The 25,091-nt window shown below is 39.1% G+C and overlaps 1 protein-coding gene across 1 annotated transcript in view; it reads right to left on the reverse strand.

Annotated features, from left to right (window-relative positions):
- Positions 1 to 25,091, reverse strand: part of CLMN (calmin) — a 162,638-nt gene that overhangs the window by 38,717 nt on the left and 98,830 nt on the right. The window contains exons 3-6 of the mRNA XM_036748257.1: positions 14,022 to 14,117; positions 8,573 to 8,656; positions 2,817 to 2,909; positions 1,128 to 1,318 (exon numbers count right to left, since the gene is read on the reverse strand). Coding sequence (XP_036604152.1) covers positions 1,128 to 1,318; positions 2,817 to 2,909; positions 8,573 to 8,656; positions 14,022 to 14,117 — 464 coding nt within the window. The remainder of the gene's footprint in view (positions 1 to 1,127; positions 1,319 to 2,816; positions 2,910 to 8,572; positions 8,657 to 14,021; positions 14,118 to 25,091) is intronic.

Here is a 25,091-nt window from a genome sequence, read left to right on the forward strand (position 1 = left end):
ATGATGATAACAGCTTATATTTACACACTTTATTGTCTACAAAGCACTTTCCTGATGATCATGGCCCAGTGAAGTACTATGAGTCTCGTTTGATAGGTGAGAAAATTCAATATTAGTGAGGTAACACAGCTAATAAGTGTTTTGATTCAAACCCAGGGCTTATGATCGGGTGCTCTTAATATCTAATCTAGTGCTCTGAACATTTATCTTTGTGCCAACTCATGGATTTGTTGTAGCTGAAGAAGATGTGTTAACAGCTATGTGTGTGTGGGTTCTTAAGCATCCTCACCCATTGGTATCTGCAAAAATTTAACTCAGATTAGACAGGGTAGACAAAAGTCTGTATTTCCATGCATGATATGAAATCATTATACCTGTCTCTGCTCAAGAAGAAACACACAACTCATATATACAAATGACTGGTTTATTTGGAAAGAGACACGAAAGCAAAATATTCCTGCCTGTGAGGTAGGTAGTCTCCTGAGCAAACGTGATTTTGGAAAAGTGAAATCTCAAGACATATATTTTATCCCAGGTCAGATAAAAGGAATTAGACACTAAGAAGATGAGTCCCTCTGCCCAGCACATGGTATTCAACCTTTTAAGCTGGTCATAACTTAAAAACAAAGTCCTTCAACTTAAAGATGCATGTAAACATGGGACTAAAACAGATGGTTCTCACTATCAAAAACACATTTCACATACCAAATACAGAATGTCTGGGCTGGAGCTGACCTCAGGATCAGGAAAACAGAAGGTCAGAGCTAGGAAATGCCTTAGAGATCACTCAGTCATGACATTTTATAGATGTGGAAAATGAATTCTCAATAGTTAATTCAGTAAGGGTAATGAAGCAAAAAGAGGCTGATCTGTACTTCTGTGGCATGACAAAACAGCAAAGACTCTGAACACCGAGCCTTTCCTTTTGCAGATTAAAAATAAACACACACATGGAGTATCCTTTACTTCTTCTTCCCTTAATCAACAGGGGCAGGTTCCTAGGGTTACTGCCCAGGCTGGAAGTGTGAAGCTGAGCTTCAGCTTCTAAAATCATATAAAAGGCAAAGCATTCAGAGGGAGGCAATGAGGCCTCTCCTTCGAGTGCCACAAAGAAGAAGGGAACTTACTTTCTTGTTCTTCTTTGGACCCAGTTTAAAAGGGTCCTGATGGCCTTCCTCTGATCCTTCACTGACAGAGCCACACTGTTTTCTCCTTTGGGAGTCATTGGCAGGGATGAATCTGAGTCAGGGCCTGGAGTGCCAGAGGACAAGCTGGAAGACGAGGAGTTCCTATTGAGGTTGCCAGTGAGCTCCTTAATCTGAAGGAGGAAAGAGAATCTCAGTATGAGTCTCTTGTCATCCCACAGAAATTCCAGTCCTTAGGATCGCTGTCTTCATTTCCCTAAAACCTTTAAGGTAATTTAGAACAATTTTGGGAGGTGGAAAGTGTGATGGGTGACATTTCAGAGCAGTGGGAAGAGCAACCATCTTGGAATCAGAAATTTGGGGTGCGTGAATCCTGGTTCTAATATGCACCAGCCCTGTGACTCTAAAAGTGCAAAATTAGACCAGAACAGGCCCATATTTTTATATTCACTTAATCTAACCCTTAGTTTCCTCAACTATAAAACAGGGATAATATCTGCATTAAGCATACACAGCATGATTGTGAAGGTAGTGCTTTGTAAACCTTAAGGCACTATATAAATGTGAATTATTAAGCACATAACTGGCTTTGTCTTAATAATGATGGTGCTGAATGGTTAAATCATACCCATAAAATATCTTTAATAAGAGGAAACTGCTTTACAATTCCAGTGCCAGGGCACAGGACCAACACCCACTTTACAGGCTGATCTTTTTACATCAGGCTATTATTGTGTGTAGTTTCACTTTTGGTGACAGGATTTGGCCTGGGGGAGGTAGGGGGGTTTGGAGGATGATAGGAGGTTCTGGAGTTAACACTCAATTAAGCAATTCTGTGCTTAACTTATTTGTCTATCCCAGTGTGGATAATTAAAGAGATAAACTATCATTTCTACTTCTGGAATGGCTAGTTTTCAAAGAAGCCAAAGGCCAATAAGTATATGACATGTGAGAACATCCCATTCTGGGAAATAACTCTCAGAAGAACTTTTTGTAAATACCAAACTCTCCCAGCCATTGTAGTCTTCTCAGAATTTACAGACCTGACATCTTATATTGAATAAAATCTAAATTTCCAAGATACAGACCAAATTACGTTAGGAGAATGAGGTTTTACATTCCCTATGTCACTGCATGAGTAATTGACGTTACTTAATTTGTGGTCTGAATCTGTTTAGTATAGACAATTTAAGAACCTTCACTTAAACTATGAGTAATTCCAGGGGAAAATTCAACACTACAAAGTTTGATATTTTCCCCGTAAGGCTCATTTTCCCAACTCCCTGCACATATTTTCAAAAGGAATGTGAAGCTCTCTAGAATGAGTTTTTTTTTTCACTCTTAAAAAACAAACAAGCAAACAAAACTCCAACCTAAACATAACCTACTGTATTTCTCTAGCCTGGGGCAGTATTCTGATAACCAGCGTTCAACCTTTCTTTATCATTCATCACCAGTGCTCTGTGATCCTATGATCTCTGTGAATAATCATCTCCATCAGCACAGATGGTGTTTTCTCAACAGCAAACATTCCCTGAACTCACACTTTTAAATAAACTAGACTTGTGTTATTCTTTGTTAGTAAACAAAAGAATTCGCAATCTGTCAGAAATGAAATTTTGCTTTTTCTTTCTTTGCCAGTCTCCGATTAATAAAAATCAATTATTTTACCTGAAAAAAGAGGATTATATTCCATATCAATCCGAGAACCAAAGAAGAGTTTCCGTCGGCTATCTCGGCTGCATCAATACTAACCAGTTTTACCTAGAGGAAAGAGAGTAGTGATATTAAAGGAGGTACCAATTTTGATGCCATTGTGTTGGATGCTGTGAAAACTCTGCTTCTTCCAGTCAGTCCAATGCTACACAAGAATCCCTGGGGATACCCAATATGCAAAACTGATGCTTTGTTGGCTTCAGTACTTAACTCCCATGGAGAACATATTAAAGGAAGGTGGTGTGCCCTGTACCCCAAGAGATCAGGATTGACCTTGAGATTTCATTTGTGTAGTGACCTCCCAAGTAAAGAAACCTTCTACCTTGTATGTGACTTATAAGCTTAGAGAGTTGCCTAGGGAACTGAGAGGTTGAGTGGTTTGTCCAGAGCTATATAAGCTAGTATGTGTCAGAGGTGGGCCTTGAACTCAGATTTTTTTGGCTTCCAGGCTGGCTTTCAATTTACTATGCTATATTACCCTCCATTCTAAAAACAAAACAAAAACCCACCACTAAATTAACAAAATCAACACCTAGTAATTTAATATTATTATTAATTAACATTTAATATTTGGGTTCTGTGGGAAAAAGGTTGGTGGAAGAGTGGGGAAAAAAGAGAAGGATTAAGAAGGAAATGATGGGGGTGATTTGTATGTGTTTGAACAAGTGAAGTGGGTCAATGGTGGAATTTAGGGTAGAAATTTTGGAAGAAACTGAAGAAAATTTGAAGGGAACAGTTGTCAGGCCCAGATTGTACTTTCCTGTTCAGAGAGGAGAAGAGTCAAATACAATTAAAGCCAATCAAGGATGATTAGGGAGTAGAAACTGAAGAAGAGTCGAGAAAGACAAAAAACTAGCTGGCAAGATAAAGCAAAGTAAGCAAGAAAAATTAGGAAAAGTTGGAGGGCAAAGTAAATTGATAAGAGTGAACTGGTAGATGAAGTGACTAGTCAGAGGTTAGAGGTTGGCAAGGCTCAGGGAAATGGCTTTGTGGAAACTCCGGAGAGGAAGGTAAGTAGAGTTGTCAAGTTATTAAAAGGTAATACTTGGCTGTAAAAGTTTTAACCAGGAGCTTAGGATTGAGCTGTGAACACGCAGACAAGGAGTTTAAAAACAAAACAAAAATAAGGCTGAAAATCTTAATCAGTATGGAGTAGAGAAAATTACAGAGCACTAAGAGTATGGGAAGTTTGTTTTTCTGTCACAGCAGAGTAACAGCTATCTGTGATCAAACAGGTTCACTTCCCTCCAGAAGAGCATGAATGGAATCAGAGAATGACTCTCAGTACTTCAGAGTGTCAGAGACAATGAAGTATTCCTACAGGAAACAGAAATAAAGCTTCAGAGGGGGAAAAATAGCTCTGTGGTTGAGGAGGGGAGATGAGCCTTACTAAGATATTGGAAAGGGGCACAGGAGAAAGGGAAGGAAAAAGATATAGCTATAAAATAGAGCATGAGAAATAGATTTGAAACTCTTTCTGAAAATCAGGAGGAGGCTGGATGCTCTAAGGGGGTAGTTGTTTTTCTTCCAAAGAGCGATATGCTAGAACCATGAAAGCTAGCAGGGAAAAGATCATTGAGCAAGGAAGGGCCAAAGGAAGAGAAGAGTAGTAGCAGCAGTTGATTCCTTGTTCTGAGGATATTGAGGTGGCTGTTCATTGACCCAATCACAACAAAATAGAGGTCTGTTGTCTTCCCAGGACACGTATCTAAGGCTTGACTAACAAAGAACCTTCCAAGATTTATTAAAAAAAAATATTTAAATACTAGCCACTTCTTGAGATTCACATGAGCACAAAGGGTGCTGCCAGAATGAAGCTTAAAAGTATTGCCAATGATGAAGAAATCTTAAGCAAGAAGACCATAGGGGCAAAGACTGTGTTATCCTCCCTGTGCCCACTGGAGGAAGGGTATGCAGAAGACAAAAAAAAATAATTTGGAAGTAAACATCTAGTTAGGAAGATGGTATATGAAAATAGAATTTGGATTTCTGGACAATAGCTTGAAGTATAGGGATGGCAGATTCCTGGCCAGATAACACAGGCTGATAAGTTGTTGGGTATTTTGCAAATCTAATCAAAGGAACTACTTTAAAATCAAAGATGATAGGGGAGGGAGGCTATGTATTTACCAAGCTAAATACCCCAAAAAGCAGCCACAGTGAAGCAAGAATAGCAATGAATTGAGATAGCCTGAAGTTCACAGAAAACAAAATCCAAAAAAGCAGGAAATAGGACAACCCATGGCCTGAAATGTCTGAAGATTAGTCTACAAGCAAAAAGAAGGAAAGACGGTAATTCAGGGAGGTGAATTTGATTTACTGAGACATGGCGAGATGAAACCTGTAACTGTACAATGGGTCTGGGCGGGTCCACCTTATTCAAAAAAAGAGGACAGTTGAAAGGTAGCTGTCATAGGATAGCATTGTATACTCACATGAAGAAATCTCACATGAGAAGGCAGCAGACGGAAGCAGCATGACAGAGAGTCAATGCTTAAGTAATGGGTTAATGGAAACAGAAAGAGAAGTGATTCTGTCACTGGAGTATAACAGTGAGTTTGGGAAACAGATCACATAATATAGCAATCACGAGGAACTGTAATTATCTAGATGTCTCTTATTGAACTCTCTCTCTCCCTCTCTCTCTCCCTCTCTCTCTCTCTCTCTCTCTCTCTCTCTCTTTCTCTCTCTCTTTCTCTCTCTGTCTGTCTCTCAGCTCTCCAAAAGTCGAACTGATTTCCTAGAGAGGTGGTAGATTTCCCCTCCTCGAAGGGCTTTAAGCATAGACCTGATGACCATTTCTATTGTTCGTTACAGTGGGATTTCTTTTGGCATAATGACTGGATGGCCGCTGAAGTGCTTTCAACTCTCAAATTCTTTGATTCCATGATTACTCAAAACACTGACATTAGTAATCTGTTCAAAATATTTCTAATTAGAGATAACACTCATGCTTTATTATTAATCACAGATCATCAGTGAGTGAATGGATGAAAATGTATTTATTGAGCATTTACTATCTGTTGGGCGTTAGATTGTCGTACTGATACAAAACAATCGTCCTTAACACTTTTCCATCTTTCCGAAGTATAATTAAATAACCTTTCTGGTTGATCACAGGCCACCCAAGCACACTGGAAACAACTCCATTCAACAAACATTTACGAAGCACCTATTAAGTGAAGGGTCCTGTTTTAGGGGACGTGCGGATGAAAAACAGCGATCCTTGCTATTAAGATGCTCACTCTCTAGCGGAGAAGGGAATGATAAAAAAAGAGAAGAAAAATAAATTTCAAAGTAAACTTCTAAATTCAATATCTAGTGTAAAATCACACATAGTAGGTGCTCAGTAAATGTCTATAGAATTGAGTTGAAATTTCAGACCAAATAAATTCAGACGGAGACTGGGGGCCCGAATCACAAAATTTCAAAATTCGACTTCACAGACTCTACCTGAACTTAAGAAATTCCTCTGTGATACACCCCACAAGTGATTCCTGGGGTCGTAGATTTAGACCTGGGACCTCTAGTCCATTCCCCTCGTTTTATAGATGAGGACACTGAGGCTGACAGCGCTATGGTGACACCCCGGGTCTTAGAAGTAGTAAGTGACAGCTGACTCTAAATTGGTTTTCTGCTTTAGAGATTCCTCTGAGTCTAAATCCGCAGTGCCATACTGTACACCTTCCATTTGTACAGCATCCTACAATTTACCAAGCACATTCCTCACAACACTTCTGAGAGGTCATGAGTATAGGTATCATTATCATCCCCAATTTCCTGAAGAACAAACTGGAACTTAAAGAGGAGAACCGGTCAATCCAAAAGCATTTATTATATGTTATATAATAGGCATAGCAAACCGAGAATGCAAATAGAAAACTGGGAGATTCCTTGCCTTGGGGAGCCAACGTCCTATTAAATTTGTAGGTGGCAGACGCTTAAATGTTTACTGAGTTGGATTATTATTAGAAATGTGATTAAATGAATAAAGTTTTCTATGTACATGTAGGTATATAGGGCATTCATACAGAGGTGATGAGGTGAAGGATAAACCAGAAATAACAAATGGTCCACACAAAGTTATATAATTTCATAAAAATCTACTGCAATTATGTGGAGGCAAACTGTGCTTGACAGTTATAAGATTATATATGTATATATATAAATTCTATTTGGTCCTTTCAATATCCCTGATGAGGTAAAAGGAGGGTCAAACCTGTTATACCTACATATTTCACAAAGTTATCCCAAGGACCAAATGTAATAATAATATGGGAAAAATCTTTTGCAAATATTAAAGCACCATATAAATGTCTTTTATTACCTATTTCATTTAACATGCCTGTTCCAAGGTAACTGATCCTACCCTCAATTGATCACCATGTCCAATTTCCCTAGTGTTTGGTTGCTATGATTTCATCCGATCTATCTTTTTACCTCTCTCCTCTTTATTTCCAAATAAAGATTCAGCAGTTGAACAGCTGTTATTATTATTAATTGCTCTTTATATACTAATATCTACCATAGAAGATGAGGTAGAACAATTCTACAAAAAACTTAAACATACGTTTTAATGTTTTAGTAACTTAAATGCAAAAGAGATGAGAGATGATGATTAAATTGATTCAGGATGAAGAAATGAAATACAAAATTTTGCAAACTATACACACCTCATACCTATGTATCATGAATACTTTTGAAAAGTAATTTTAATGCAAGTTTTTCTTCAAAAAATTGCTGTCATTACCTTCTTCTCCAACCCACACCTACCCTTATAACAGAAGTAGTACAGGTTAGCAAAATAATTCAATCCTGTAGTCACTGGTTATATCTGATACCCCCTGTCTCATCCCACATCTAAGGCCAATTTCTTTGCAGAAAGGAAGAAAGCAAGTTTCGGCCAATGTTCTGAAATCCCCAACTGGTCAATATAGTAATCAGAGTTCTATTTTCCTTCAGTATTGTTTTCTGTTACATTATTATGGCCACTGCATAAATTGCTCTCCTGGCCATTTACTTAACTCAATATCAGTTCATAAAAGTCTTCCTAGATTTCTCTAAATTTTTCGTGTCAATAATTTATTACTGCACTAAACTAATCCATTTCATTTCAGCCACTTCCTAACTGATAGGTACAAACTTTGTTTCTAGTTCTTTACTGCTGCAAAACAGGAATTTTTGCCACAAACACTGCAGAAGGGTAAAGGGATCACGTAGTGCTTATTTTGAATTTTTCCTTCTTTCATAGGTTGTTATTGCCAAAGAATTCATAAACTCGTTGTCAGCCTAATTGTGATGAGTCTTTTTCTATTTAAGTGGGTTGCTCCTTGGAAACCAGCCAGTGTGTTATTGGGATATTTTCCATTGAAAAAATGGAACAGTGAGTCTGATGACAATTGTAAATGGCAAGTAATTTGAAGGGGAGACTTGGCAATGAAGAAAAAAATGACTGAATTAAAAAATGTTAGGTTTGAAAGGGAGAGTTCTTATTTGAATGTATGTGGAAAGTTCAGGAAATATTCCCCAAACCAACAAGATTGTGCCATTGATTTTAATTGACTTTTAAGCATTCAAAGCCTGAAGCATGGTCATTACAGCAGATTCCTGTCATGCCCTCCTCATGGAGTTACATAAAAGATGTAAAATACATTTCCTTCCTTTTGAAATTGTATAAACAGAGACCAACACCACACACAACAAATACTTACATTGCTATCCTCCAAAAACTTAAGTGCTTTTGCTATGTTGTTCAACCGAAAAATACGATGGGATGAGGATTTATATTCATGCAGCTATAAAACAAAACATAGTTTATTTAAAGTGGTAAAGCTTTCAAAAAATTGTTTCGCTTTGGTTTAAAGTGAAAATTTGGGGCTCACATGTATCAATCCAAATTGTAAATAATCATAGACAATTACAACTAGATGGAACTACCAGGATTATTTAATCCAACATCCTCATTTTGTAGGCAAGGAAACTAAACTCGGGAAGATTGAGTTATTTGCCCAGAGGGAGTTAGTGACAAAGCCAGGACTAAAACCAACCCAGGAGTTTTCACTTCCAGGCCAGAATTCTTTCCACTACACCATGCAAAAGAGAGTACTTGTGTTCCAGAATAAAGTGGTATCAGTGCTTGAGGTCAGAAATCAGACTAACAATGAAGAGCTTGTGAGGTCTGTTCAGCTGATCACAAGTGAGAGAAAAATGAGTTAAGGAAAAAAACTGGTCGCAAATTTTTAGTTCACATTGCTTCTGGCTTTTTAATAGCTCTCTCATCTGCTGAGAACCATTTATAAGATGTTTTTTATTCCTTGTATTGATGCCTCATGTCAGGGCAGAATGATCAACTATATGCTTTACCAGGCAGTTTCTAAATCATCAGACAAGTCCTTTCCTGATGGCAATGGAAATTTCTGTTTTTGAGACAAGAAATCTGTATATTGCTATGTGAGGAAGGAGAAAATGTGCCTGTAGGAGCTGATTGATATCTGGAAATGTTAATTTCACATATTGGAAGCAATTACATAAGAGAGCCAAGAATGGAAGTCAAATTTCCTAAAGAAAATGAGCCCATGGTAACCAAGAATATATACTAATTAAACACCTTCTTCATGGTCTTTTCTAGCAGGCTGGCATTACAGAGGCATAATAGTTATATAATATATTTAAAGAATCAGTGGCAAGCAGGGAATCCAAGATCAAGATTTGTTTTTATCCAGGGCAGGACAGAATCTAGAATGTTAGAGCTGAGAGAAGCTTTAGAATAATAGAGTCACAGAATATTAGGGCTGGAGGGGACCTGGAATCCAAAAACACTGAATGTCAGAATTGGAAGGGGTCTGCATCAAAGAACACAAAGTTGGAAGGGACGCTACAGTCAGCTAGGTCTAGCCCTATCACCTCATTTTGCAGATGTGGAAGCTGAGGCTTCTTTTTCATGTCTCTCAAAGCACACATCATTCTGGACATAACACAGGCACTTGTTGATTGGTGCCAGTGGTATGGCTGTGACATGATACTGTCCTACCATCTTTTTATTTCTCACTCTTTCCATAGGGAGGACTTGTTGGTGGTAATTTTGTTGTTGACAATTATCTCACTGGAAAAGAATTTTTTCTTGTCATATCACTGTAGATCCTACATGGATTCACAATAAGGGACTGATGTTCATACAGTCCTTTATTACAGGTTTGTGAAGAGTTTTATATATATTATCTCACTTGATCCTCAAAATAAGCTAGTGAGGGAGGTACTTCTACAACCCCCAATTTATAGATGAAGAAATGGAGGTTAAGAGGTGAAACAACTTGCCCAGGTTCACACAGGTACTAAATGTTTGAAGCCGGTATAATTCATATCAAAACTTGTATGGTAGAAATGTGATGTAGTCCTGGATTGTGGACTGAAGTGTATGAATGTAAACTCTGTTATTTACTATGGGGTGAATTCTCTTCTCTTCACTAGTCTCACCTATACAAATGAGGGTGTTGGACTAGATGCTTGCTAAGGCCCGTTACAGCTCTGCGGTTCTTTAATTGATAACCAAGTTACAGAGATGTGGACTCAAATCACAATAAGAATGCTATGTGTTTCATCTCCAGGAGCAGCTATTTGAATGGTGCTACAAGAAGCCAGATGGCTCTTTATAGGAGGCAGTATTTTATAGTAGAAAAAGAACTCAGACTGTGGAACCAGAGGATCTGAGTTCAAATTCCTCTCCTGATACTCTCTGGGTGATCTTGGGCAGTCACTTAACCCTCCTCTTCTTCAGTTTCTTCGTCTATAAAAAAGGGGTTGGATTAGACGATCTCTAAGATTCCTGCCAGTTCTACAGCAATAATCCTATGAGGATGCTATGGTAACAAATATGTTTCTTCCAATGGGATTCCCATTTGTCAGGGGAATTATGTGATTCCCTATTATCTCTTCCCCTTTCTGATGAGAAAAGGGTTCTTCTCCTCGCCAAGGCCAATCAACATCTGTACAGGTACCTTTGAGCCCACACCCTCCCATCTTAGCCAGCAGATCAGGGCCACTCTTATCCCTGACGTCTAATCTTCAGTCTCTCCTTATTTACTTATTCTTTCTCTTTTGCCTAAAGATGCCAACGTGCCTTTGATTCTGAAAAAACAAAACCAAAAACTTCTATAGCTCTTACCATCTCTATTATCTTGTTACATCTCTCTTGTCATTTTGGGCCAAATGCTGTGAAAAAACTGTCCATATTTATTGTACTTAGTGCCTCTCTAGCCTCTCCTAAACCCTCAGCAATCTGACTTCTGATCCACTGTCTACGACGACACCAGTGACCTCTTAAATGACACATTGAAAGGCTTCTCACTCCCCATCCTCTGACTTCTCTGCAGCGTCTGACATTGTAGACCACGCTCTCCCTCCTGAATCTTCTCTCTTCCCTGGATTTTTCTGCCACTGCTCTCCTTGGTTCCCTTCCTTCATGCCTGACTGCTGCTTCTCATCCTTCTTTGCCAGATGACTAGTTGTGTAATACCTGCTAACTGTGGATGGACCTCAAGGTTTAGTTCTCTGATTCTCTCCCTTGGCTGCCTCATCAGCTTCCACGGCCTCAAATATCATCTCTTTGTAAATGACTCCCAGATACATATGTCCTGCCCCAGTAGCTCTCCTGAGCTCTTTCAAACTGATGTCCCTTAGGCGTCTCAGGCCAAACACTTCCAAAGCAGAACTTACTATATTTTTCTTTAAATCCACTCTTCTTTCCAACACCTTTTTGTTTGTCAAGTACACCACCCTCCATCTGCTTCACAAACTTAGTCTTCCTTACCCTACGTGTCCAATCGGATGTCAAATCTATTGATTTCTATTTACAAAAGATCTCTTGCATCTGTCCCCTTGTCCCCACCCGCACAACCATCGCCCTCATCTGGACTCTTACCCCCTCTTGTCAAGATTATTGCGCCTCTTAATTTGGTCAGTCTCTATCCTCTACCCATTCTAATCCATTCTCCAAACAGCTCTCAAAAAGATTTTTCTAAAGTCCAGTTTTGATCACACCAATGGGGGCTCTTTATAATCTCTGGAATCAAACTCTGCAGTATGGTATTTAAAGTTCTTTATAACCTGGCCTCATCCTCCCTTCTAGCCTTATCAAACATACCGCCCTCCATGGACTTTTTAGTTCAACTCTACCGGCCTTCTTGCTGTCTTTCACATACCACACTCCATATCTCTCGTCTCTAGTTCCTACGCAGTGACTGTGCCCCACGCATAGAACAATCTCCAGCACGTCTATCCCTTGGGATACCAGGTTCCCTTCAAATTTCAGTACGAATACCACACCCTGCATGAGGCCTTCCCTGATTGCCTCCCGACTCTCCACCCCCAGCTGCTAGTGCCTTCCTCCTCCATGGTTAACTTGCTTTGTATGTACCTATAAAAGGATATGTTTTCTTCCCCATTAGAATGCAAAGTCTTTGAGGGTGGGAACTGTTTAGATCCTGTCTTTGTATCCCTGGCACCTAGAACAGTGCCTGGCACATGGCACTTGCTTAATAAATGACTGCTGACTGACTAATTCCAGCATTAAACATCCCTCTCCTCTAAAGAAAGAATGACTCAAGATGGCAGGATCTGGAGCCCTTACAAAGTCTAATCTCATTCATTTTTAGAATGGGGGAAGGGAAGATTTTCATTTTACTAATGTAAGAATAATGGTCGGACAGGGACAAAGTTCAACCAGAGCATCTATATTAGAACTAAGTGTGGGCTACTGACTCAAAGTCTAAGTTGTCGGTTGTAGGCTTAATCAGATTTTGAACAGATTGCACTGATTGTAGCGGAGTCTATCAGAGTAGTAAAAGTGTAGACAGAACTGTATGCACATAGTTTCAGTGAGGGTAAAAATGGTACAAATATCTTGTCCAATGTAAAATCTTCATAATAAACACCTTGTGTCATTCAATCAAGCCCAGTGTTAAAAATGGGAAGTCTTTGAGTCAAAAGACCTGAATTCAAATCCTGACTCCAAAAACAGAAAAGCTTTGTGACACCAGGCAAGGTACTTGATTGTTCTAGATAAAAGGTCCTTGAGCCATGGCCAATAGGCAGCCTGTATTCGTACAGCCCTCCAGCTTAGAATAGCTTTTAGATTGATTAACAACATATGTGTGGGGCATGTGATTGAATATTCTAGAAGCAAAGGGGCTGATCTAGCCAAATCCCCTCTCGTTTTATAACTGGGGAGGAAACATATATGATTTACTCTAAGTCTTAAAGGTAGTTATTGAGAAATCAGTAATTTTATATACTGCCAGTTGAAACCACACACATCTGTCAGTGGGTTAATGTTAATATTTTACAGCTGAAATCTAGATAGGATCTTATTTTGTTATTTTGAGTCTTAACCCCTATTTTAGTTAATATCAACATTTGTTCTTCAAAGTAGGTATTAGTGAGTCCTCAAATTTAATGATAACAGAAACACAAAATAGTAGGTATATATTTTGTATAAAATAGTCTTCTTTTTTTAAAAAAAGACTCCTTACTTGGAGCATATTAAACATTTATTAAAGAAGTCACATGTTGTAGTGGAAAGCACACTAGGCTTAGTGACACAGACCTGGGTCTGAGTTATAAGTTGACACTACTTGTATTTTTCCTTGGGGAAAGTTATTTTATCTCTCAAGTTATTCAAACTTTAAAATGGGAATAAAAATATTTTAACTATTTCACAAAGCTGCCAGGTGAAAATGATTCTATAAGGTATTATTCAGGGTGTGTGCCAAAAGTCTTGGTGACGTTTTACGCTTTCATAACTCATCTTGGATAAATAATATAAATAAATGTGCTATTACTATAAATCACATCTAATCATAAATGAAAAGAATACATTGGGATTATAGGACCTATATCCAAGTTTATTTGTATATGTATTTATGCATACCAGGGATGCAAAAACCAGCCATACAGTTTAATAATGATGATGTTGCATTTATATGGCACACATTAGTTTACAAGGTGCTTTCTTCTGACAATTTTATGAGTTCAGTAGTATTTTAATTATATCATTTCATGGATAGGGAATCTTAGGACCAGAAAAGGTAAGTATCTTGTCCAAGGGTACACACCTAGCTTTGTGTGTGATTTCAGCCCCTCCCCCCACCTACATGATACACATACCAGACTTTGTCCTGACAGAACTTCTAACAATGCCATCAGGATCTTCCCATCTTGTATATCAACAAATAAATCTTTCACTTCCAGAGGAGGTTTACACTGTGAAGAAAGAGGATAGAGGGAAACCTTCAGTGCCCAAGGGTCACACATTCATTTTACATGCTCAACTATTACATCCGCTTTTCTTTTAAAAAGAAGAAAGACCATCTTCTTTAATATTATAACCCTTCCTCTCTTCTTCAAGAAAATCCTACAACTAGAATGCCAGAGGGACCTTAAACATACTTTAATTTAATTTCTTCATTTTATAGATAAGAAAACTGAGACCTGGGGAGATTCTATGACTTTGCCCAATAGTATAAAATGGTTAATTATTTGTTAGATGGTAAGTATGAATGAATACAGGCTGGAATAAGAGACAGAGGTGGAAAAATGCAGGAGAAAGAATTTGCTGTGGAGTCTGGGCTTAATTCCTGTTTCTAATATTTAGCATCTAGATCACTTTAGGCATGTTATTTCACCTCCCTATGCCTCAGTTTCTCATCTTTATAATGAGGTAATTCCTGCCCTGTTTCCTTAATGGGATAGTTATGAGACTCAAATAAAATAATGGATAAGAAAACATTCTTTGTACCATGGTAATTTAACCTCTCATTGTTGTTACTCTTAATCCTTTAAAACTAGTCTAATGGAATACTTTTTTGCTTCATGAGGACGACTTTGATATGTTGTGATAGCCTGGTGATGGGGTAGAGGAGACCACAATATACATGGAATACTGTATGTTCATGCATGTGTGGGAGGTGAGGGATGGGTGGGGATCATCATTGGAAAATGAATGGCCTGCTAGATGGTCCTTTGGAGATACAGGAACACATTCTTTTCATCATCCCCAAATCATGGATGTGTCAAGCAGGAAAAACCTCACTGCTTCAAAACTAAGCAGACTTTAAAAATTCCTTTGATTTTATTCCAGCTATTTCTGGTGAGCAGATAACTATGACCACCACTCCAGTAGGTTAGAGACTCCTCTTAACGAGAATCAATTCAGCCAGGGAAAATATATGTGTCTAAAGGCATATGAACCAATATTTTTAGTTCTCAGGAACTAGTCTAAACTGAGGAATTATCCCCCACCAGAGAGGATATGACTCATCTGCTCAAGAGCCCCTTCCTGACTTCTGTGATTGGCTCACTTTACTGCTGTTTGAAGAAGAATAGTATCGACCATTCTGATTGGCACTCAGCTATATGCTCTCCAGCCATTCAGAATATTTCCTAATTTCATGCCCCAATGAAAAGAAAGCAATTCCAGTTTGACAGAAATAACTGAGTATTCTGAACAGAAAAGCAAAATTCTTTCTTTGAAAAATTTCATTCTCTGATCCCATGCCAAGATAGATGGGGTCAGAAGGCCAAGATACTTATAGAGTCAAGGAATCTCCCATTTGGAAGGAACTTTGGAGGGCCCTACATCTGAGCACAAATCCCCTCTATAATGTCACAGACCTATTATTTTTAGTCCACATTTATTAAACACCTACTACACTCCAGGCACTGGATATACAATAAATAAAAAGACAGTCCCTGTCCTCAAGGAGCTTACAGTCTAATGGGGGGAAACAACATACAAAAGGAGGCAGGAAGGGGCGGGAACACCAAGGATACCTAGCAGAAATATTTTGTTCCATGAAGTTGAAACCAGGCAAACAACAAATTTAAGAGTCCAGTATCTGTCCTCTATAAAGGAATGCATTGGGGAGGAGATTGGTTCTATACCCTCTAGTTCTCCAATTAGAGGGGAGAGGAGGCTGAGTGAGGTGGCGTCAATCAGGGCTTGAATCAGCAGCCTGGTGGGAAGTTTAAGAGGTATGAACTTATTCTTGTTTTTTGTGGAGCTGAAGCCAGGCAGATGCAAAGTCGAGTACAAGGCAGAATATCTCACAGTTGCCTCAAATACTTCCTGACAAATAAATAGTAAGGTAATTTTCAGGTTACCAGAAGGAGCATCTTTGAGTATTGGTATCTTTGGTATCTTTGAGTGTTGGACTTGGAATCAAGAGCTCTGGGTCGGTATCTTGGCTCTGATACTTGCTGGTATGTGACCTTGGGTAAAGCCACTTTATTTCTGCGAGGCTTAGTTTCCTGATATGTGAAATGGATGTAATAATATTTGTACTCATGGCCTTGTGAGGAAAGTGTTTTGGAAACCCTGAAAGTATACATACGTAGGAACTGTTTTCAGTGTGACCCCAGTCCAGACCTCCTTTGAATTGAATAAGACGAACAAGTTCAATGGACAGGGTCCATAACTACCACCAGAGTGGCATTGCCATGATCTTGATCAAAATACATTCTATGTAGTGGCAGGAAAAAATCATAGCTAATACAGATATAACATTTCTTGGGCCTGTAATGCATCTTAGGTTTCATGTGAATGGCATAGCAGAACAAACATCTCCTATCTTTTTCATGGTCTAATTCCTTTTGTAAATGAAGGATTTCTTCAGAATCCAGATACTGATGGACTCCAAACAACATGTGAGTTGTACGTAACCCAGCAAAAAGTTACATGATTCCTCTCCCCTAAGCCTTGTTGAGCTTGAAAATACAACTGTTGATTTAAGTTTATCAGGATGAATTTTTGGCACCATTTATGTTACCCTACAAGTTGACTCTGAAAAGAGGTGGGATGGGGAGGAGGAGACTTGATTCCCAAAATGTAAAGGGTAAGGGGAACAAGGTGGGGATTAGAATGCTCTTGGCAAAACTCCCGCCAAGCAGGATTTTCCAACCACTCTGACTTTTATCAGATCCTGAATTAAGTGTTTCAAGATTTTAGCTGTGAAAGGCTGTTTTCTTTCCCACTCCTTTCCAAATTCCTACCCCCTCCCACTTTATGTTAGGGGGACTGCTAATAATGAATTGATATTCACATATAACAGACATGAGATTTGTAAGTCATACTTTTTTATCTTTAACTTATTTTTAAATGTTTAATTATTTTTGTTTTGTTAATTATTTCCCAATTACATATAAAAAATTTAACAACCATTTTAAAAAGTTGAGATCCAAATTTTCTCCCACCATCTCATCCCTCCCCCCTCCTTGAGAAGGCAAGAATTTTGATTTAATTTATACATGGGAGGTAATGCCAAACATATTTCCATATTAGTCATGTTGCAAAAGCAAACACAAAACAATAAAGGTATTAAAGAAAAGTATGCTTCTAGCTGCATTCAGAACTCATCAGTTCTCTTTCTGGAAGTGGGTAGCATTTTTCATCATGAGTCCTTTGGAACTGTCTTGGGTCAGTGAACTGCTGAGAATAGCTAGGCCATTCACAGTTGATCATCGTACGATATTTCTGGTTACTGTGTGCACTGCTCTCCTGGTTCTGCTCACTTCACTTTGTATCAGTTCATGCAAGTCTTTCCAGGTTTTTCTGAACTCATCCTGCTCATCATTTCTTACAGCACAATAATATTCCATTCCATTTATTTATCACCTGTTCAGTCATTCCTCCATTGATAGGCATCTCCTCAATTTGCAATTCTTTGCTACCACTAAAAGAATGGCTATGAATATTTTTGTACAAATAGGCCCTTTCCCCTCTTTTTTGATGTCTTTGGGATACAGTCCTAGTAGTAGCATTGCTAGAGCAAAGGGTATGCAAAATTTGATTGCTCTCTGAGCATAGTTCCAAATTTCTCTCTAGAACAGTCGACTCAATTCACAACTCCACCAACAGTGCATTAGTATCCTAATTTTCCCACATCCCCTCCAACATTTAACATTTTTCTTTTCTATCATATTAGTCAATTCAATAGCTATGAGGTAGTTTCTTAGAGTTGTTTCAATTTTCATTTCTCTAATCAGTAGTGATTTAGAGCATTTTTATGTGAGTATAGATAGTTTTGATTTCTTCTTCTGAAAACTGCCTATTCATATCCTTTGACCATTTATCAGTTGGGGAATGGCTTTTATTTTTATAACTTTGTCTCAGTTCCCTATATTTTGAGAAATGAGGCTTTCATCAGAGAAACTTGCTGTAAAAATTCTACACACACACCGCCCCCCCCGCCCCCGTTTCTTGTTTTCCTTCTGATTCTGGCTGCATTAGTTTTGTTTATACAGAAACTTTTTAATTTCATGTAATCAAAATTATCTATTTTATTTCCTATAATCTCCTCTATCTCTTGTTTAGTCATAAATTCTCTTCTTATCCATAGATCTGAAGGTACATTTTTCCATGCTTCCCTATCCATTTCTATCTTTTATGAACCCCTTTTGATGACAGCAGCTTACATTTAGGTACCACTCATCTGTACAACATCTTAATGGTTTATAAGGTACTTTTGTAAATTTTATCATTGATTGCTCACAACAAAACTGAGAATACTTGAAAGATGATGCTGACTAGGAGAAGTATTATAAGACTCAAGAATGGCAAATGTTCCAATTTTCAAGAGCAGGTAGAGAGTGAAGTCTAAAAATTATAAAGAGCAAAATTTGACTGATTTCTTGAAAAATTCTAGGATGTATTTTTTTAATTAAAATTTTTTTATCATCAACTTAACATGTCAACAAATGGGAACATTGGAGTGTATTATTAAAGATATGGTTAATGTGCATCTCGGGAAATGGTGAACCAGCCAGCCTGCCTGCATCAAAAATGGATCATTCAAGACTACTTCTACCCTTCTCCTCCCCTCTAAATCAGGTTAGTAGACTGGTAATGTGAGAGATGGGTAAAAGTTAGGGAAAGTTAGGTTTCCACGGAAGAGTTAATTGAATTCCATAGAATAATTAATGAAGTATCAGCTTGAACAAAAAAGGAGTAAAAATTAACCAGGGTGAGGGTCCCCAGCCAATGGGAATAGAGTTTGTGGTTTTGAAGAAGCCTGAGTTTCAGGATGTTAGGAAAGCTGGTCTAAACTGGCCAGGTATGGGTCAGGGTTGAAGAGAAAATTGGGTCAAATGGCTACCATGCATGCTTAAATGGCTAATTGAATATTACCTTACACACCCACAGGGAGGAGTTTACCACCATTTTTAAACATGGGATGTATGTTGGAGGAGGGGAGAACATACCAAGGAGTTGCATGTTGGGGGCGTATAGAGAAGATTGTAACCCAGAAGGGAGTGGACCAATCTGTTCTCTGAAGGGAGGTACTGAGCTGATGGTGCATCAGTCTATGTCAGTCTAACAGAATAAAGTTGGTCTCACTCCTGTACACCCCACTCCCCCTTCCTAAAGAAGAGTGGAGTCCGCTCCTGGCCGGGAACCTTTACCAGTCCCTTTGAATTCCTCAATAATGATAAATTGCCCTTGATACCTGAATTTCAAGCGTATTTCTAACAGTAAGAGGCAGTGTGATACAGGTGATGGAGAGCTGAACTTGGAATCTGACAGAACTGTGTTCAAGTCCCACCCTCTGACACTATCTATACTGCATTATATCAGGGTCAAACAATTACATTTATTAAGTACCTACTATGTACCAGGCATTATACTAAATACTGCTCACCTATATGACCTTTAATATTTACCTTAACCTCTCTGACCCTCAGGCAACTAAAATCAATCAGTTACCTACTGATTAGAATGCTTCTGCAGTGATGGAGGGAATGTCCAATATAATCCAATGATATAACGGTGTGATATAAGACTAAAAGATGAGAAGAATGCAGTGGGCAAGGCCAAGTGTTTGGACACTGGTTGTGATGAGGGCACAGTCTCTGGGAGTCCCCTTGAATCTGGAATACAGTCTCTGGGAGCCTCCTTGAATTCTCCTTGAATCTTCCAAGTAGATCTGGCCTTCCCCTGAGACTATAGCCTTACATTATCATTAGGCCCAAATCTCTACCTAAACCTTGCCCTCTATTTTTACTATCAATATGCATGCCTTCAGTTACTTCCCAAACCTGATATTATCAATATCCATGCCTTCAGCTACTTCTCACCCTTAATCCCATTCTCTTGGTTCCTGGACTCTGACCTCATCTGGTCCTCCTTAGACTCCTCCTCAAGACCCTCCCTAAAGCTGTCCTCTAGTCACCCCAGACCACCCCTCAATCCCTCCTACAATCTTTGTGTATATAATCTCCATCTTGCCTCCTGAAGGGACGCTTGTGAAGACAGGCGTCACAACGGGTGGGATTTCTCAAGACAACCCATTATGGTGAATCCTTAATAAACTTTGTCTCTTCCCTTGGCTGAGAAGGCTTGAGTCGAATTCTTTCAGCAGGACCCGTCGTGTCGTTATTTTGGGGTCTCGAGCACCCCTAGAAACCTATGGTTCCCTATCATCATCATTTTCCTTAAACCTCTTCAGTTGCATGACCATTTGAAAGATACAGTCCTGGACAGACAACAGGGATTTTCCCCCCTTGTCCTAAAAGAGACTGCTTGTATAGTAGCGGAATGGACTCCTGCTGTGACAGGGGGTTTTGAACTGAATACTAGGACAGCATGGGAGGCAGGGACATGGGTTTCAAATGAGCACGCTAATGAAGTGGCAGCTGAAGTAGGTGACTAGAAACTGGGCAGACAAGCTTTGAGAGATAGCAGCCAGAGCCCAAGGTGCTGCAGCTGCCTTTGCATTCAGTAAACAGAATTCCAGGGTAGGTAGCTAACATTCCATTTAGAAGGAAAGTTCTAGATTGTGGAGTATGGTCTCACCTTACTTCCTCCCTCCTCACTGACCCAGTGGGCCAGATCATCTAAAAGCTTACATCCTGTTAATGGGGTTTAGACTGTGGAAACCCCCTTGAACCCTACCATGAATCTTCCTACTAGATCAGGCTTCTCATGCCCAAATAGCTTAGCCTAGCCTTCCATTGTCTGGTTACCTCCAGACTGCCTTCTGGCTGTTTCCCAAGTCTGTTACCCCAGCCTTCTATTGTCTTTCATATCCAGATGGACTTCAGCTATTTCCCACCCTTAATCTCACTCTTGGAGTCTTGACCTCTAGTCATCCCAGTCCGATGAAGACCTCCTTAGACTCTTCCTCAAGCCCCTCCCTAAACCCCTCCTCTGGTCACCCCAGACCACTTGACTACTCCTCAATCCCTCCCACAATCTTTCTGTATGTAAGTTTCATCTTGTCTCCATGAAGGCACTTAGATTCAATCTAGCTCAGCTCAGATTAATCCGCCCCCCCCCCCCCCCCGTCAGATTTAGTTTAATTAATTAATCAATCAATCAATTATTAATTAAGCATCACAAATGCTTAGGTTCCATAAGACTCTACCCAATATAGCGAATCTTTAATAAACTTTGTTTTGTTTTGGCTGAGATGGTTGAGTCGAATTCATTCAGCAAGACTTGGTGCATCGCTATTTTGGGGTCTCGAGCACCCCTCGACCCTGAACCTCCTCACTGTAAAGGTACTCTTTGAATTTCTGTTTAAGTAATTTGAATTTCTTTTGCCAGCTAAATAAGTCTGATCAATCTAACTGCTGATCTGTTTGCCTTGTTTATGAATATGGAGGAGTGTTTGGTACTGCTATACAGAGAAACAGAAAGAACTTGATCCCCAAGATTTTCAGGCTTTCTCATGTCTCAGCCTGAGAGAGAGAGTGAGTGAGAGAGTGTGAGAGAGAGACTGAGTGAGAGAAAGAAGAGAGAAAATACTATTATTTTGATGTTTATTAAAGATTTTTTAAAATTTCATAATTGGATTTAGGATTTTCTTTGCTTTTCCCTGGGTTAAAAAAATGAATCAAAGTGATATTTTTATTGTTTGTAACAAGGCTGGTCTGTCTGGACACGTGGTATTGTTGACTTCTTCCTTCGCAAAGGAGGAGCACAAAAGGCTTTCTGCCCAGGGGGAGTCAAGGGCAGGGACTAGAAGGTAGGAGGATAAAGGTGTGGCTGATCCTGGCTGGCAAAGCCCACATTCCAAAGATGGGGGTGGGACAGAATGAGTACTTTTTTCCTTGGTGACTTCACCTCCCATCTCAAAAGCCTATACCCAGATAGACCCAGAAAGGCTAGGAGTGAGAGCTCTATCTGCGGGATATTTTTTTCCTTTAACTTATGATTTCTGTTCTACTGAATTTCCTGTACTACTGTTGTATATCCAATCTTGTTTATTTTGAAGTTGTTCTGTTTTCTTTTTCTCTGTGTAGCTACTTTCACTAATGTTGTGTGCCCTTATGTTATCTATCTATATATGATGGTATATGATTTGATAGTGACAAATGGAACCTTACTGTAAGCAGACGTGTGTTACTGCGGTTTGTTTCCGATAATTTGCATACTTGCATTGCTGATACTTCTTATAATGCTTATAATTATCATGCAACTGTTTTGGATCATTACTTCGATCAGTTAATACAATTTTCTTTGGAAATTGGTCAAATACTACCAATCATTACAGACCTTTGCTGGTCACTATTAACCAGATGGGATATAAGTTAGCTTGAAGATGTGTGGTAATGTTTTTGCATTGAAACTCATGGTGGGGTCTCCTGATTTGAGGGACAGACCCAGAAAATAAAAATAAGGACAATATAATGGCACCAAGAGAGTTTAAATAATTAGAGGATTGTAAAGTAATTCATAGCAAGGTCTGGACTGGGGAGGTCGCCTTGTTGTTACTCTGTAAATCACCCAATCTGTTGAGTCACTCGGAAACACCAGATGCTATGACAATAGAAGAGAACACCTGCGGGTCAGTCTTCTCTTTAGAAGGAGGGATTGGTCTATATCTAAAGGTAGAGGCCTTAGTGTTTAAAGAGAGATGCAGAGCAAGAAGCCTGAAGAGCATAAGTGGGGCAATGATGGACAGGTCGCCGGGGAGAAAGCTGGAGCTAGATTTACTACATTGGGAAGAGCCAGTGCACCTGGAGGGAAGGTGGAAGTCAGGTGGCTTATAGCAGAAAGACAATTCCCACGTGGAGCAAAGCAGAACTCTGTCCTTGGCTTTGTGCTACATAGCATAGAGAGCATACCAAATCTGATCAAGATGCAAAGCTGAGAGGCAGTGGCTAACACAATGGGGAGCAGAATCAGGATCCATAAATGACCTCAAGAGGCAAGACCATCTGGCCACATCGAATAATGTGGCTTTTAATTAGGATGAATGTAAGGTCCTTCACTTGGGTTCCAAAAAATCAATTTCACATTTTTAATATGGGAGAAATGTGACTAGAAGGCAGTTCATCTGCAAAAGACTTAGGAGTTTTAACAGGCTATAAACTGAATATAAATTAACAGTGCTACACAACCATAAAAAACCAAAACAAAACTAGTGAGACATGAAGCTCCGTCAGAGAGGCACAGAGGCTGGAAGGAGGCTGGTGATACTGAGGTGCACTCTGTTCAGTGAGTGCTACTCAGCCAGGTTCTGGACACAATATATTTCAGGAAGGGCACTGATAAATCGGAGCCTTCTCCAACTGGAGCCTCAAAAGGCACACTATACAAGGAAGACTGAAGGAACTGGGCATATTTGGACCAAAGAACAGAAGATTCATAAGCAAAAAAGAAACCTTCCTTCAAAGGCTAACACTCAGAAAAGGGATTACATTTGTTTTCTGTGGCCCCAGAAGGTAAAACTTAAAACAATGGATGGAAACACAAGATAGAGAAGGCTAAAACATGCTCTGAGGAAAAAAGAAACCTAACTTGCTAACAATATCTATCCCAAAGGGGAATGGGTTGCCTTTAGATGTAGTATGTTAGGCTTCCATTATAAGTCTTTGAGTTAAGACAGCATGACCATATTCTGGGAAGGCTGTAGAAGGGATTATTGGTCAGACGTGAGTTGCACTAGTTGGCCTCTGAGGCCATTTCTGATGCAGATTTTGCAATTCTCCAAGCAGGTATTATCAGCACCATTTTGCAGATGAGGAAATGGACATTCAGAGTGGTTAAAGACCTATTCAGACTCATGTGTAGCTAGATAAGAGGCAGAGCAGGACTCAATCTTTCCACTAAACACTCCTTTTTTAAAATGTCTTCATATGCAATACGGATGTTGTTAGAGGCAGCATTTAAAGCTTAAAACTTTTGTTTGCATTTCCACTGATACAAACAAGTTTTCAAATATATCAACAAAAAAAAAAGACAGTCTGAGCAAAATAATAAGGAAAACATAAAAAAGAAATGGGACCAAGTAACACAATGAAAGGAAAAAAATGCAACCTGAAAATAATTCAGAAAAACCTTTTAAAATGGTTGTAAACAATTGTTCAGAAATTGATTTTTTCTATTACCAGTTGTTAAACACTATTCATATTAATTTTTAAGAAGGCAGTATCAGTGATGCCCATTGTATTTACCATGAGTTTAGTTGCTATTTAATGCTGCATTCATTTACATAAGTGTAATAATTGTACTGGGGCAGCTAGGTGGTACGGTGGCTAGAGTGCCAGATCTGGAGTCTGGAAGACTCATCTTATTCCTGAGGTCAATCTGGCCTCAGACACCTACTAGCTGTGTGACCCTGGGCAAGTCACTCAACCTTGTTTATCTCAGTTTCCTCATCTGTAAAATGAGCTGGAGAAGGAAACAGCAACCCGCTGCAGTATCTTTGCCAAGAAAACCCCAAATGGGGTGATGAAGAGTCAGACATGACTAAAACGACTGAACAAAATAATTGTACACACATTGCACTTTTTCACTCTGTATCACTTAATGTAAATCTTCCCACATTTTGATGTATTTTTCATATTCATTACTCCTTAAGGAGCAAGAATATTCCATTACATTCTCATATCACAATTTGTTTAGCAATCTCCGTTTTGTGATACCTGTTTCCATTTTTGGGGAATAACTTATAGTTATATATCGCTTTGTAATTTCAAAATATTTTCATCTGGCTTTTTCAACAATCTTCTGAGAGAGGAAGAACAAGTACTGTTTTCTCCATTTTACATGATGGATGCTCAAGGAGGTAAAGGGACTTACCCAAGGTAACACAGCAATAAGTGAGAGAGCTCAGATTTTAACCAAGCCTTTTGTCCCTAAAACCAGGGGACTTATTATACAACACTGCATTTTTCTTGATCTGTACTTTCTTGATTCCATGAACCGCCTGACAATATTCTCTATATCTATGA

This window comes from Trichosurus vulpecula, chromosome 3 (assembly GCF_011100635.1).
Source record: "Trichosurus vulpecula isolate mTriVul1 chromosome 3, mTriVul1.pri, whole genome shotgun sequence".
NCBI lineage: Eukaryota > Metazoa > Chordata > Mammalia > Diprotodontia > Phalangeridae > Trichosurus > Trichosurus vulpecula.